Source organism: Pyrgilauda ruficollis, unplaced genomic scaffold (genome assembly GCF_017590135.1).
Source record: "Pyrgilauda ruficollis isolate IOZ18807 unplaced genomic scaffold, ASM1759013v1 scaffold28, whole genome shotgun sequence".
NCBI classification, from domain to species: Eukaryota; Metazoa; Chordata; class Aves; order Passeriformes; family Passeridae; genus Pyrgilauda; species Pyrgilauda ruficollis.
Window position 1 is genome coordinate 9902066 of NW_024524155.1, and position 13662 is coordinate 9915727.

At 40.2% G+C, this 13662-nt stretch overlaps 1 protein-coding gene across 3 annotated transcripts in view; it reads right to left on the reverse strand.

Annotated features, from left to right (window-relative positions):
- The window catches only part of BTBD7 (BTB domain containing 7), a 51708-nt gene that overhangs the window by 12937 nt on the left and 25109 nt on the right, over positions 1-13662 (reverse strand). For 2 of the 3 annotated variants that reach the window (XM_041471815.1, XM_041471816.1), the window contains 5 exons: positions 4546-4754; positions 3296-3371; positions 900-1060; positions 457-600; positions 115-228 (listed from right to left, as the gene is read on the reverse strand). In XM_041471815.1, the coding sequence (XP_041327749.1) occupies positions 115-228; positions 457-600; positions 900-1060; positions 3296-3371; positions 4546-4754 (704 nt within the window). The remainder of the gene's footprint in view (positions 1-114; positions 229-456; positions 601-899; positions 1061-3295; positions 3372-4545; positions 4755-13662) is intronic. The other variant, XM_041471817.1, reaches the window with a different exon arrangement.

Below are 13662 nucleotides of genomic sequence, written 5' to 3' on the forward strand. Positions count from 1 at the left end.
CTCTGCTGAGTGGAATAGCAGCTCCCCACCCAGCTCTGGTGGGAGCTGGGGAGCCTGAAAGAGCTGGCACCGAAGTTGCTGACTAGCTGCAGACTGGGACTCTCAGGCTCTCACCTTGCCATCCGCCTGCCAGGAGGGCTGCCGAGGAGCTGGGCCGGCAAACTGGCTGGAAACCAGGCAGGTTTCCCTCAGAACGTTGCTTTGTTTCCGGTGGAATTTCATCAAGATCTGTCTCGCAAACATTTCAATTTCGACAAAAAAAAATTTTGTTGAAATTTTTCTGACCAGTTCTAGAGACTTGAGCCTGATGATCAATCTTGTAAGTCTTGTTAAACTGAAAATGTTAGTATTTTAGGCCAGTACATGTAAAGAGACAAAACATCCCAAAATCTTTCCCTGTTTACAGAACCCCCTGAAGACTCCAATCTGAGAACAGACAAGTGTTGCTGATATTACCTTAGCCTCCTCCACATATGGTGAGAACAGTCTTGGCCGCACATATATTCCAGCATTTTTTTGCCGCAGCCAGGCATTAGACTTTCCACCTTCTGAAGTTGGTAGCATGTCTGAAGGAGGAGTACTAATCAGGCCTCTCTTCATCTTTAAGAATCAAGAAAGAGTTTTATGGTTTTTAAAATATTAATATGGTAAAAACGTGGAATAAATGCATTATTTACACTGAATCCTTACACCACTGATTTTTTTTAGCCTTTTGATAGATTTAAAGAACACAAAACCTAACCAGAAAAACAGTGTTACACATCTACTATTCTCAGTGACAACATTTTAGAAGTTAATCCTTAAAATAAAAAAAATCAACACCCACCAAAGCAAAAAACCCCCTCACACGTGAATACTGTAACATGCAGAGAGGTATTTGTATGAGACTACTGACTTACTGCATCACTCAGTACTTCACTATTCATGGGTAAGATGTGCTCAATGCGGACAAAAGGTAAAAGTGGAGACAGGATCTCCCTCAGCTCTTCAATGTCAAGATCTCTCCTCTTCACACCTCTTTTATTCACACTGTGAGCAGTACCACTGAGTAAATTAGGCTCTGTGGGAAGGAACAAGACATGCTAAGTTTTTATCAGAAAGTTTAAAGAATAGGGGGAGGTACAGGGCTTACCTTACAGGGGAGGTTAAAGAAAAGGGAGGAAAATTCTCATTTTATATCAGTAGGGCTCATCAGCACTGTTCCACAAAACTAACAACTGAACATGGCACTTGGTGCTATGGTCTAGCTGAAAGAGTGGTGGATTGGTCAAAGGTTGGATTCCATGATCCTGGAGGTCTTTTCCAACTTAAATGATTCTATGATTCTACCTCATGCCTTAAAATCTTACGTGAAGCACCCACAGAGCCAGGTTCAGTTTATACCAGCACGGGTCATTGGCACAGCTGCCAGCTTCAAAGTGTAAGCCAGGCAGAAAATACAAACATAGCATTTGCCATAAACATTTGGAAAGCTCTATTAAGAGCTATGCCATGAAAGCAGTTCCCCCAAGGACTCTCCTGCAGCTCCTCTGCCTTTCCCCAGCTGTTTTCAAAGACACTTTGTATAAATTAACCTCCGAAGTGTCCTCAGGGATACATTATTCTAGCTTCCTTGTGTATCCCACCTCAGTAACATGGTGTCAAGCCCTCTCAAATTGCTCTCATGGTCACAGGACACCTATTTGTAGCAGAAGAGGCATCTTCCTGGAGACAGCAAGATGACCATGCAGCTCTCTTGTATTTTAGGTATTGTACCCAAGCCGCATGTGACTGACTAGCTTCCCTCTTTGAGGAAACCTGTCAAACATACCCACCCCTCCCTCAGTACACACAGCTAAACTTTTGGCCTTTGTTACATTCTCTAACGCTCTGTGGCATTGATACCATCGCACATTCAGAGCTGCAATACAAGGAGTGTCACTGAGGAATTTAAATTAAATGACTAGACTAAACCTGGCCCTAAACTGACAGAATTTGGCGCTGTCATTATTTCTGCCTTTGCTTATTGTTTTTTCTGATGATTCCAGATAAGAGATGTGAGCTGTTTACTTAATGAATGCCAGAGCAAGAAGCTGTGCAGTGATCCCGAAGGAGCAGCTTCTGCCCCAGCCCAGGTCTGTTACTGTTTAACTGGCTCCATTATGTTCCAACGTGCCCTAGGACAAACACTTGGGAAATCCTGTTTAGGAAATAGGTAAATACTTACCCAGGACACTAGAAGCACATCCTTTAACTAACTTTTTGTTGCATTTCACAAAACATGTCCATGACAATGCAGCTGTGTTGCAAGCAGTAACAGTGGGTTTCAGAAGCATGGCCAGCCTTCCCAAGACAGTAGTTACAGCAGTACTGCTCTGTTTTCACTCAGGCAGGTTCTTCCCTTTCTGCTCCTCTTGTGGTACTATGTGATTGACACTTTGTAGTGCAGATGAACTACAAGATCCTTGCATTTGTTATCTGGGACATACATGTTTAACCTACTTCCCATATCCAACACGTGTAAGATTGCCCTTGAAGTTACCACGGTAGCAATAATGTGCATCTGGGCTCATAAAAATACATTTACATCTACTTTAGGGAAAACACTGGTGGCCACTTGCTGGCTTCTTTCTCACTACCACAGGTTCCTGTCAGAGAGACACACTCAAACTGAAGTGAAAGGCTGACATAGTAAACTAAGAGTAAGACTACTGTGAGAAACCTGCGTAACAAGATACTGCAGGGGGTTTTTACTTGATGAATTAGTTACAAGAAAAATAATTCTGAGACAACAGGAAACCAACAAGATTTCAAAATCAGACAGCCACAGAGATTGAAAGGACCTCTAAAAGTTTGGTTGTGACTGAACCAATGTCCTCTTTCCACACCTCCCCAGGTAAGGTACAACACATTGCCCTTCACTGCATCCAGCTGGGCAACCTGTGCCAGGGTCTGACCATCTTCACCGTTTCTTGTATTCCAGTTGGTGCCTCACTGCCTCTCATCTTGTCCTGGGTGCCAAGACAAAAGCGCTGCTCTATTTTCTTTGCTTCCTGCCATTAGATATTTATAGACTCTGCTAAGATTCCCTCTAAGCCTTTTCTTCTTCAGGCTAAACAATCCCATCTCTCTCAGAATGCTGTGTTCTCATTTTAGATAACAAACCTTTAAAGAAAGCAAGAGCATTTGCTTTGTTTTGACTATACTATGGACAAAGTAGATTGAATTTCCCTAAGTTACAGATGACTCACAAAATAGAACTGCCATAAATTTTGGTTCATTTGGTTTAGTACTGCACGGTTTAAAGGATCCTCACCTCGATCTGCTATCCTCTTCATCAACTGGTGTTCTCCCCATTTAATCAGATATTTAAGAATATCTTGTTCACTTGCCTGTAGAAAGAGGAAGTCAGTAATCTGTATATGCTTAATGCTGCATGCAAACACACAAAAGAAAAAAAAAAATCACAGGTTTTTTACAGGTCTAAAGAAACACAGTTGCACCTAAGCATGAAGTATTTGCACTTTATGATCTGCTTACCACTTTCTCCTAATATTTTAAGCTGTACTACAGGTATTTCACCACCATAATTTCTACATTCATATTACTTACTGAATCCCCACGAGGAGGAAGAAGTTTTGTACAGAAGGAAAAGTTTTATTTAGTATGGAATCTTACAGCTATAAAGTCTGAATTACTAAATTTAAAGGGGCAGTTCTACTTCTGGGTGTTTCAAGCTTTTGCTTAACATTACAAATTCAGCAATATCAGCTCTCATGGAAGATCAACAGTACTGTTAACTGTAATTTCTGAAATGCTTCAGGTTAACAAAACTTTTTAAAAAGCACTTTAAATAATCTCTAGCACTTAATCCTTTACAAAAAAGTAAGATTGAGATGAATGAATGTTAAAGAAAAAAATCTAGTAAATCTAGTAATCCTTAAGCTATTAAGGAGTGGTCATCATTATAAAGATATCTTCCCTGAAGAGCAGTGGCAGCAAAAATCCAGAACTTTTCTGTTGGTCAATACAGTTCTCTCTCCCTAAAACCACAAAATCACTGAAGGCAAGTCACCAAAAAAAAAAAAAAAAAAAAAAAGTGCAATACTCATCAGAGACTGTATTTTTCTCTCTCCATGAAAATAAATTGAGTTTTCTGAACCATTTCTAGTTTATTAGCTCCCACTGCCCCAAATTAGCATGTGTTGTTACAGCAAAACTATTCCCACCGCGTAATTTTATAAATCTCTTTAACAGGCAAGGCAAATGTTAGATTCAGAAATGCTTTGTTTAAAATAATTTGCATGCATTTATAAACTATTATTAGAGTTCTAAGCAACAGCATATACCACATTTGGGTTGTGTTACAAGCCAAGAACAAAACTATTTTGTTAATCACTACTTCCATTTAATTTTTTTTTACACATTATAGAAGGAGTGCTTAGTGTGTATAAGCCCTCTTCAGCCTAACAATTTAAAATCAACTACTGCCAAGCATTTCCAATAATGGTATAACACATCCTGCTAGTTCTAGGAGGACAAGCTGTATTCTGCCCTGCAGGTTACCTGTAAATAGTCAGACTGAATAGCTGTGAGCAGGTGGTCCTTGCTGAGTTCGTAGAAGACCTCGGAAGTCATGACCTGGGTAAACTCCTCACAGAGGAAATGCAGTGCCTGGCGATGCACCCACTTGGAACCGTAGGGCTGAGAGCTCCACTTCAGAATGGCAATCAAGGTGTCCAGGGAGATGCTCTCAGCAATAATATCTTCACAGCCTACCAAACAAGGGCAGCAATCAACAGTGTTGTTACAGAGGCACTTCGACCCTGAAGGAATAATACATGTGGCTAAATCCGTAATAGAAAGGGTTATGTACACCCAGTGAGAGTAAAGACAGATGCCCTACAGATCAAGGTTGGAAACAAGGTCTATTTTGACTAGAAGTACAGTAATTTTAAGTTCATGATTCCAACTATACAGTTATTCACTTTTTAAAGGCACATGAAGCATCGTGCTGCTGGCATGCCTGGATAAACAACTGGAAAGCTAGTTCAACCCAATCAGAACCCCCGCTTTGGTTATCTGAGCGTTTAACACGTTTTAACATTGAGAATCTGAGTCACTATTGCTCACAGCAGATTCATGGAAACCCATGAACTGTAACAAAGGTGGGATTTTTGCCTGTATCACTTTGCTCATGGACCCTCCTGAGACAGACCACGTAGAGGAGAAGAAACACAAACTGTAACAGTGCTGGTACTCAGCTACTCAGTACAGGATGAGGGCAGCAAAGCATCATTTTCTGACTCACAGAAAAGGCAGGAAGCAGTGGATGGCAGCTCCAGGCCACCACGATGGCCTCAGTATCCAGCAAGACACAGAAGGTGCCAGGACAGGGAGCACATTCTCTGACAGGGAAGTAGAAGGGAGGCAGATTTCTGAGAGTCTGCTACCATTTCTTCCTACCCACTGCTTTGTAAGGATTTACCCTTTCACAAGGTACACATCTTCTGAAGGACAGAGAGTATAGTTAGAACTCCTGAAGTGAAACGGAGCTGATCTGGAATTAATGAGGGAAGAAATGATGAGGGAGGGCTGAAAACATGGGTACTTGGGACTAGAGAGTTAAGACAGATGGTACCACAACGTTGATAACTTGAAGTCACCAAGAGTACTTTGTTGATTTCATTTGTACATCTGGTTTAGCACAAAGATAGCAATTTAAAGAAAAAAAAAATCTCAGAATTATACATTCCAGTCTCAAACCACTACAGCCACAAAATTACAGCTGTGCTTATGCCTATAAGAGGCCCCCAGACAGTTCAGAGCTACATGTCTACACTGCAATTTTACTTCTTATACATCATCATTTTTCTCTCACTTTCAAAGATACCTAAAAACTAAACTTCGTTTTTTAGGGATGCGTATTGCATTACTGAGCTCTTGAAATAAGCTGAGTAAAAAAGTGTTTAGTACAGTAATCTCAACCCTAGTCAAGACAAAGACAGGTCTCCTGATGCCACATATTTTGGTACTGGCTGCATACAGATAAAACACACTAGCAACAATTAACAGAAATAAAAGAAAAATCTTACTTTTCTACATGGGGCAGCACACAGAATATATGAATATATACAGAATATATGTTCATTCCATTTTCATCATAATAATGTGAAAGCTATGGAGTAGGTAGTAACAAGTGAACAAGCTTCTTCAAGTAGGAGGGAATCTGTCAAAGGAGCTACTACTTAGAAGTAAAGTAACTAAAATGGGATTTTAAACAGCAGGGTTAAAAAGGTAGTGGAAAGCAACAGTTTAAACATGAGATTGGTTATAAATTTGCCTGTCCTATTAGACACATATATTTATACCCAATACTGTAACAACCACAATGTGGTAATTTTAAGAACAATATTCTACCAATAAAATTTTCTAAGCTTTTCAGGCATGTGCTTGAATATATACAGTTTTGGACACAATCCTTATTAAATTTCTAAAGCAGTTTGTAAGAGTAATGTCTGTCCCCCAACAGTAATGCATTTTACACCAGCTCATATTTAAACGAAGCTTTCCTCAACAAGCAGCTGAATGATTTTTTTTCACATGTGTGATTCACCCAAGAAAAGGAAGACTGAATGCAGCCACTGACAGAAGGGCTACCCAAAGCACACACACTTGAGTGATGCAGCACATGCAGCATTACACTGTGCATCTCAGACTCACTCTCCATTTCCTTCTAACAAAGGGGTGGGTGGTGAGTCATGTTTCAACACAACTGCTTTGTCCTTCACCATTTTCATACTGAAATAGTATGGCACTTCTCAGAGCCACCTATCTCCATGAGGTTACATATCGCTACTGCTACTAAGAACAGATTATAGCCTCATTATAGATATTGACCTCTAACGTGCATGGCAAGCACTGGCCTTAAGTGAAGGCACAGGCAACAAAGATGGGCTGGAGGCACTTGGAACATGACTCTAGTCATCACCGGTACAGGTGAGAGCAGAGGATGAGAACTGCTCTGAGATACATTCCGTGGGCTGAGGTACAGGTTAACGAAACTGCTCCTCTAGAAGGGAGAATTTCCCAGATTCCTAAAGGATGAAATCAAGTCTTAAAAAGTTTTGGTCAAGAATCTGAGAAACAGCCTTAAACAAACAAGCAGTAAGTAAATAAACCATCCAAAACCCAACTTATCATCATAAAAAGCTCAAAATACTTCAGTGGATGTCAAAAACACAGAGTAAATTAAGTCTGAAGCTTTCCACTTCAGGATCCATTTTTACCCAAACAGCAAAGGGCTGACATTGCATTTAACTTTGTCACGTGAGTCTCTCTCAGCTTTCCTTTTGGGGCTCAAGAAAGGAAAATGTTAAGTTAGCAGCAAACCTGGCACGTGAATGAAAGCTGTGACTAGCTGCAATTTGCTTAAGAGAGGAGGTTGACTCCCATGAATAAGAAACAAAATAGTTTGAAACCATTATTTAGGGTCATCTGTGCTCAGCCTTCCCGTGCTAAATCCTAAAACAATTTTTTGTATGCAATTATTCTGTTTGCATACAAGCTGACTTCAGCAGAAACTGCATTCCCTTGAACTCTAAACATCACACATTAAGGACTGCCTCGTTTCAAAGGCATAAAGTAAACCCACACACTGAAATCAGTCACCAGGAAACTCAAGCTACAAGAGCAGAGACTTATCTCAAAATTAATGCCATTCCTAGTATTTCATCTGACATTTATTTTTGAAGTAAAGACGCCTGCCCCTTGAAAAGACACCAGAAATGCAGTTCCAATGATCTGAGTAACCTCGATTTATAGAAACAGTGCATAAGCTCAGCCTCAATTCTTCTGTCAAGTTCAAGCATTGCAAACTAACAATAATACGATATCAGGTGAAAAGCTCACTCAGGATAACTAGCAAATGAAACAGTCTTTTTCCCAAATAACTTTAGCAATGGGTCAGAAGCGTGGGGTTATTAAAAGTCTTTCTTCTGAAGTCAGCATAAGGTAATAATTAAAGCGGTTTTTTTGAGCTTTTAAATAAATTGGGGCAACCCAATTCTAGCTATGGAAGGAATCCAGTTTCCTTTCTTCTTTGGCAGACATTATTTCTGCTTTAACAATCAGCCACTTGGCAAAAAAAGTAGTCACCTAATAGCCACAATATTGCTCTTCACAGTGGAATAGAGCATTTTTTCCTGTGAATATTATTTTTTAATACTCAGACAGCAACAACCTTCCCAAGATCCATTTGCAGTGTCACACAAGCTTCTGTGACCATAACTGTCCTTCAGAGATTCAACCTGGAATCTACAAAAGGGAAAGATAACTATCACATTTTGCACAAATTATGCTATTCCATGCACTCCTTTAGCTGGATGCCAATGGAGCCTTCCTACCATCAAGTCCTGGCTGCTTCTGCAGTTCTCTCCCAAATGCAGCCCCACTGTCCTTCCAGACAGAAACAGTTTGAGCCCATGTTTAGCATTCTAGTTAGTGGCTTGGGATCAGGACAGTTGACAGACCTACTGAAGACAAGTCAGCTGCCTTCAACAATTAGCAAAAGTGGCATTAAGCAAACCTTTCACTACACAACTGTTAGCTTGATTTAACTTATTCTGTAGTGAGGACTTTCCCCCAAAACTTGTGCACACCAGTGGAGCCAATGAAAAAAAAATAGTAAGAATTCACTTTAACACTGAACTGAAACCTAGAAGCTATTCAATGTTTTTTTAGTTTGTCACATTAGGAGAGACCATGCTGGCAATCACAGGAACCAGTTTTTGAATTTTTTTGAATATGTATTTAATACTGCTACCATGGCATCCCTGAAATATCAGCCCTTCTAAAACCAAGAGTACTTTTGATGTCAGGTAACATCTGTTTCTAGATCAAACACTGTGCTACTGAATGCAGCAGCACTTACAATAAGGTTTCCAAGTTCTTATACTTGTCAAGAGTAAACTCAACACCTAAAATAAAAGTGAAGTAAAGCAAAAAGTTGGAAATTGAGGGGTCTTATGTCAGTCTTACTTTAGAAAACTTCTTTGAATCAGGTGACAGAAAAAGTTCTCAGGCAAAACCATTTCATAAGGTCCCAGTATCCAAAAGCCTATCACACCAAAACATTCTGTACCACCACCTCAGTGGGACTGCTCCTGACAATGGGTAACAGGGCCAAGATGCAGGAGAGGATTCACACATGTAATATAGCTATCTAATGAAACTAATATGCCTGAAATCAAACTTCCCTGCAACAGTAGGGCAATACAGTAGGACTGGAAGTGGGGAGTATTTTAACAATGTGTGATGAACAGGACTAGGGAACTGATCTCATTTTAGTAACTGTACTACAGAAGAGCAAGGGATAAGTGATATTAAACCAAATCTTTATGAATCAATGTGTTAAAATAATTACACCAGTACAGCTGAGAGAGAGCAGCAGAGTAGCATGAAGACAGAAGAACTGAAGCAGAAAGCAGAAACAGGCAGGCAGAGCACAGAAACATTCTACAAAGGGATGTGCTCCAACCTCCTGGAGGGGGCTGTAGTGCTCATAGCCTCTGTGAAAGCACTGAAGAGTTTCACTTCTGACAGTAAAAATTACCAGAGCACCCCTAAGAGCAGGGTCAGTCCTATTACATACAAAAGGATTCCAGTGTGATCAGCTCTATTGACCAGATATGCTTGCTGATTAGTTCATTTACTCAAATTAGTTCACTGAAAGATCCATTTCAGTTTCTCTTGAAAGATAAGTGACAATCCTCAGTTAAAACAAATCAAGATGAAGGCAGAGGAAATTCTAGATAAAGGTTGTCCTGCTTTACTTGGATGGTAGAGATTCATTGCACTTAATCACCGTCTTCACCTTAGGGAAATTACCTATTAAATCACAATAGTCAAAAAAGTAGTATCACTGTGTTAGGAATGGGAAAATTTCCACAGAAATAGTCAAAGCTGAATCATCTGCTGAAAAGGAAGAAAAATTACAACATCTGGATACTTAGAAAGGTCCCTGAAGACAAATCAAACTAAAATCTGTTGAAAATAAAAACAGCTGATCAGAAGCTTTAAAATACATCAGTTTCACTTGACACTCAGTTACAAACACCCAGGCAAAATTGAGTGGAAGTGAGAAAAATGAACTGGAAAGAGAATCCAGACTTAACATAATAAGCCCAAAATATTTTCCACGAAACCAGGGAGACAAGCCTTTGCAAGTTCCCAACTGGCCAGCAGGAGTGAACTGAAACAAAAAACTTCAGCCGAGGCTGTGGAAATCTAGAGAAGAAACTTAAGACATCAGCTACTGCAAAAGCCAGCTGATGGGATCAGTCAGTACTTGGGGAGAACTGGACACCTGCTGCACCACAGAGTGGAAAAACACTGCCAATGGTCCAAGCTAAGAGATGTCAGGAGAACTGCCTGCTCAGTGGCCTCCAACACTTACACAATGCTGTCTCTTCCCCATCACTCTGCATAACATCCAGAAGTCAGATGTTTAAGTGACAGCTTCCAGCAGGGAAGTCGGCTAGCTGTGAAATCAGGGAACAGGATGGACACTATTGGAATTAAGACCTCCCATCTAGCTCATGTTAAGTATCATGTAAGTGAGGAGAAGATGCTACAATTAAGTCAGAAACAAGAACAGTGGTCATAAGTAAAGCACATCTTTAAGTGACCTGAGTCATGTGCAGGCATATAGTTTTCCCTGACCAAATACGCTTCCTTTTAATTTTGACTATAAGATTATACCAGAACAGTTCTTCCATGTCTGCACTGTACCAGTGACCTAAACATGAACCCTGCAAATTAAGTATGAAACCATTAGATTCTGATTCCACTGGCATATGCAGATCTACACAGCGTTTACTACTTTCTCCTGTAGCTAGGGAATGCAGCACCAATTTGTAAAATCCTAATTAGGTGAAGTTAACATCTAGAATTTCAATATCTGAAGGAGGGCCAAACCTACATTTTCTAGTTTTCAACACTTGCTGATTTTACTGCCTTTCTCCCCTGTGTGTAGCAACAGCCCCACCCCTCAATCTCACTACTTTTGCAGTTAGAAAGGGATTTACTATGGAAAGAAGAAAACCTCTGAATGCCACTGCATCCCTCTACCTCCTCCCCATGACCACCCTCAGAACACCACAGCTCCAGTTCATCCAGAGGGCCACCAGGATCGAACCTGCACTGCTGCACTCGCAGGCTCCAGCCACTCAAGTCTGCTGCTGAGGTGCAAGCCCAGTGCAGCTCCTGCTGCTGCTTTTCTTATTACTCTCCTAGAGGTAGTACTGGGAGAAAACTTCCAGGAAAAAGTAGAGATCTTGTTACCACTGACTCATGAACATTCCAGAGCAGCACTGTTCTGTAGTGCATTACTGAAAAGAGTGCCAATTTAGGACATTCTGATCCAAGTGAGCTCAACTTAAAGCGAGCAGAAACAAACTCAACACCAAATAAAATATCATCTCATTTTTCACTATTTACTAACATAGAAAATAAAAGCCATTTTCCTATCTAAAAGTTTACTTCAGTTTCTCTTGAAAGTTCTCTGTCACTGCTTTTCTGCTTTGCTATAATTGATACTGCTTCTTCAGAGCACCTCCAGATCACAGTTGTTCCAGTTTATGTTTCCAATCTGAGGAAAAGAATTGAACCCTGTTCATTTAGGAAACAGTGCATAATTATTCAGTGTCTCACTGAGGGTTTCATTCACTATTTAATTCTCTCATTAGTATTCCCTGACCACGTTAAATCCTTTTAGCACTTGTATATATGTGCACACACCAAAACTGAGAAACTCCATCACCTCTTTAATTTCAACCCATTTTCCTTTCTGGCTTTCAGCTGATTTACGGAGTTGTTCTCAAGTACTATTAGCTTGTGCATATCATATAGAAATTAACTTAATACCATAGCTGAACTATAGTAAAACTTCTTGCCGCTTCTGAAACGTTAAGTTTCTAGGTGTACTGAGAAGGAAACAACAAAAATAAGAAATATACAGATAGAGAAGAGAGGATCTCAAGGAGTGCCGTGATGTTGATCAAAGTACTGGAGAACTTAGCCTATGAGGAAAGACTGAAGGAAGTTAGGTCTCTTCTCCCTGGAGAACAGAAGGCTCAGGGGACCTTGTCACAGTATTCCCAGACCTTGAGCTACTGTAGGGCAGCTATAAAGAGGACAGAGGTTCTCTTCTCTCGAGAAGCCACACGAAGGCGCAGCAGGTATAAATTGCACAGGAAAACATCTCAACAGAAAATGTTTTTGCAATGAAAACAATCACTTCATCAGGACAAACTCCCTAGAGACACAGTATAGTCCCCACCACTGGTGGTTTTCAAGAAGTGATTGGACGGAATGCTGGATAATCTCACCTAAGCTCACTTTCTCACTTGCATAGGTTGGATCCTATGATCTTTGGAGCCCCTTCTCACCTGGGTTGCTCTGTGATTGGATGATTCTGAGCCTAAGAACAGCCCAATTGCATCCTGTAGCATGTTGCCTCAGAAAACACATCCCCTTTGATCTGTGCTAGTTTTATTGCAGTACAATTATTTCAGCTTTCAGCACAATCTGAAAATTAGTTTCCCAATGGCAAACTCCACATGAGCTACAGTAGTTCTATTAGTTTCTCATATCCTTATCACTCTCAGTTTCATGTAACTATTAGGAGAAGTCATTAAAAATATGACCTCTTCCTGCAGTGCTTATACTGCCCTTTCCTGTCCACTCTTTATCAAGTTTCCTATTTTACTCAGAACTACTTTATAGCTTACAATATAAGGTTTCAATCTTGTCAAACTTAATTTGACAGCTAGAAGTTAAGGATGTACAGACCTACTGTAAAAAGTTACTTTTGTTAAAAACATTAAACTAATTTAAGCAAATTATATTGCTGATATACCAGCGAGTTCCATTTTCCCTTTCTCAGCTCAAAAGTAAAATTCTTATTCCCCATCAGCAAGGCCTGAAACAATTCCCATACTTCATTATGCATCATACAGCCACTAAATAGCTCAAACACCAACAGATAAAAGTGCAGGCAAAGCTCCTGCCACCACAAGAAGCACCTTTAGTGCACTGATCAGTGCTTGGGCACCTCACCTGAGACTGCAGTAATTCAGGTCAGGAGGCTGTATGTAACCAAGATTTGAACGATCTTCAAAAACAACAGAAGTAGTAAAACTTTCTAAACTTTATGTCTGAAAATACTGACTGACCCTGCCTTCAGTTCTGTTCATAGATGGGCAGACATTAAAGACCTAAGACTACTGCAATTAAGCTGTTTAAGTTTTCCTTCCAACAGCAAGATTGCAGGGTTGGTGTCCTTAACACAAACTACAGAAACAGTCATTCAAGTTTACCATCCTGTTAGCATATATGGACACTTCCGAACAAGTCTAAATATTTCCTCCTCTCAAGAAGGATCTCTCTGTAGTTTAGACCCAAAAAATGGATTACAGAAAGCAGGTAAGCATTAGAACTATCAAGACCAGTTATGCATACCAGATAAAATTAACATGCTTCAACAATGATGCGCCATACAACTAAATTTCTTGCATGGCATTTCTTCTGGCCCTAGAAAACAGATCCATTATTGACAACTTACAGATGGAAAATAAATTCCCTTTCTAAAGGAACTGTCAGCCACTTACAGCTGACAATAAG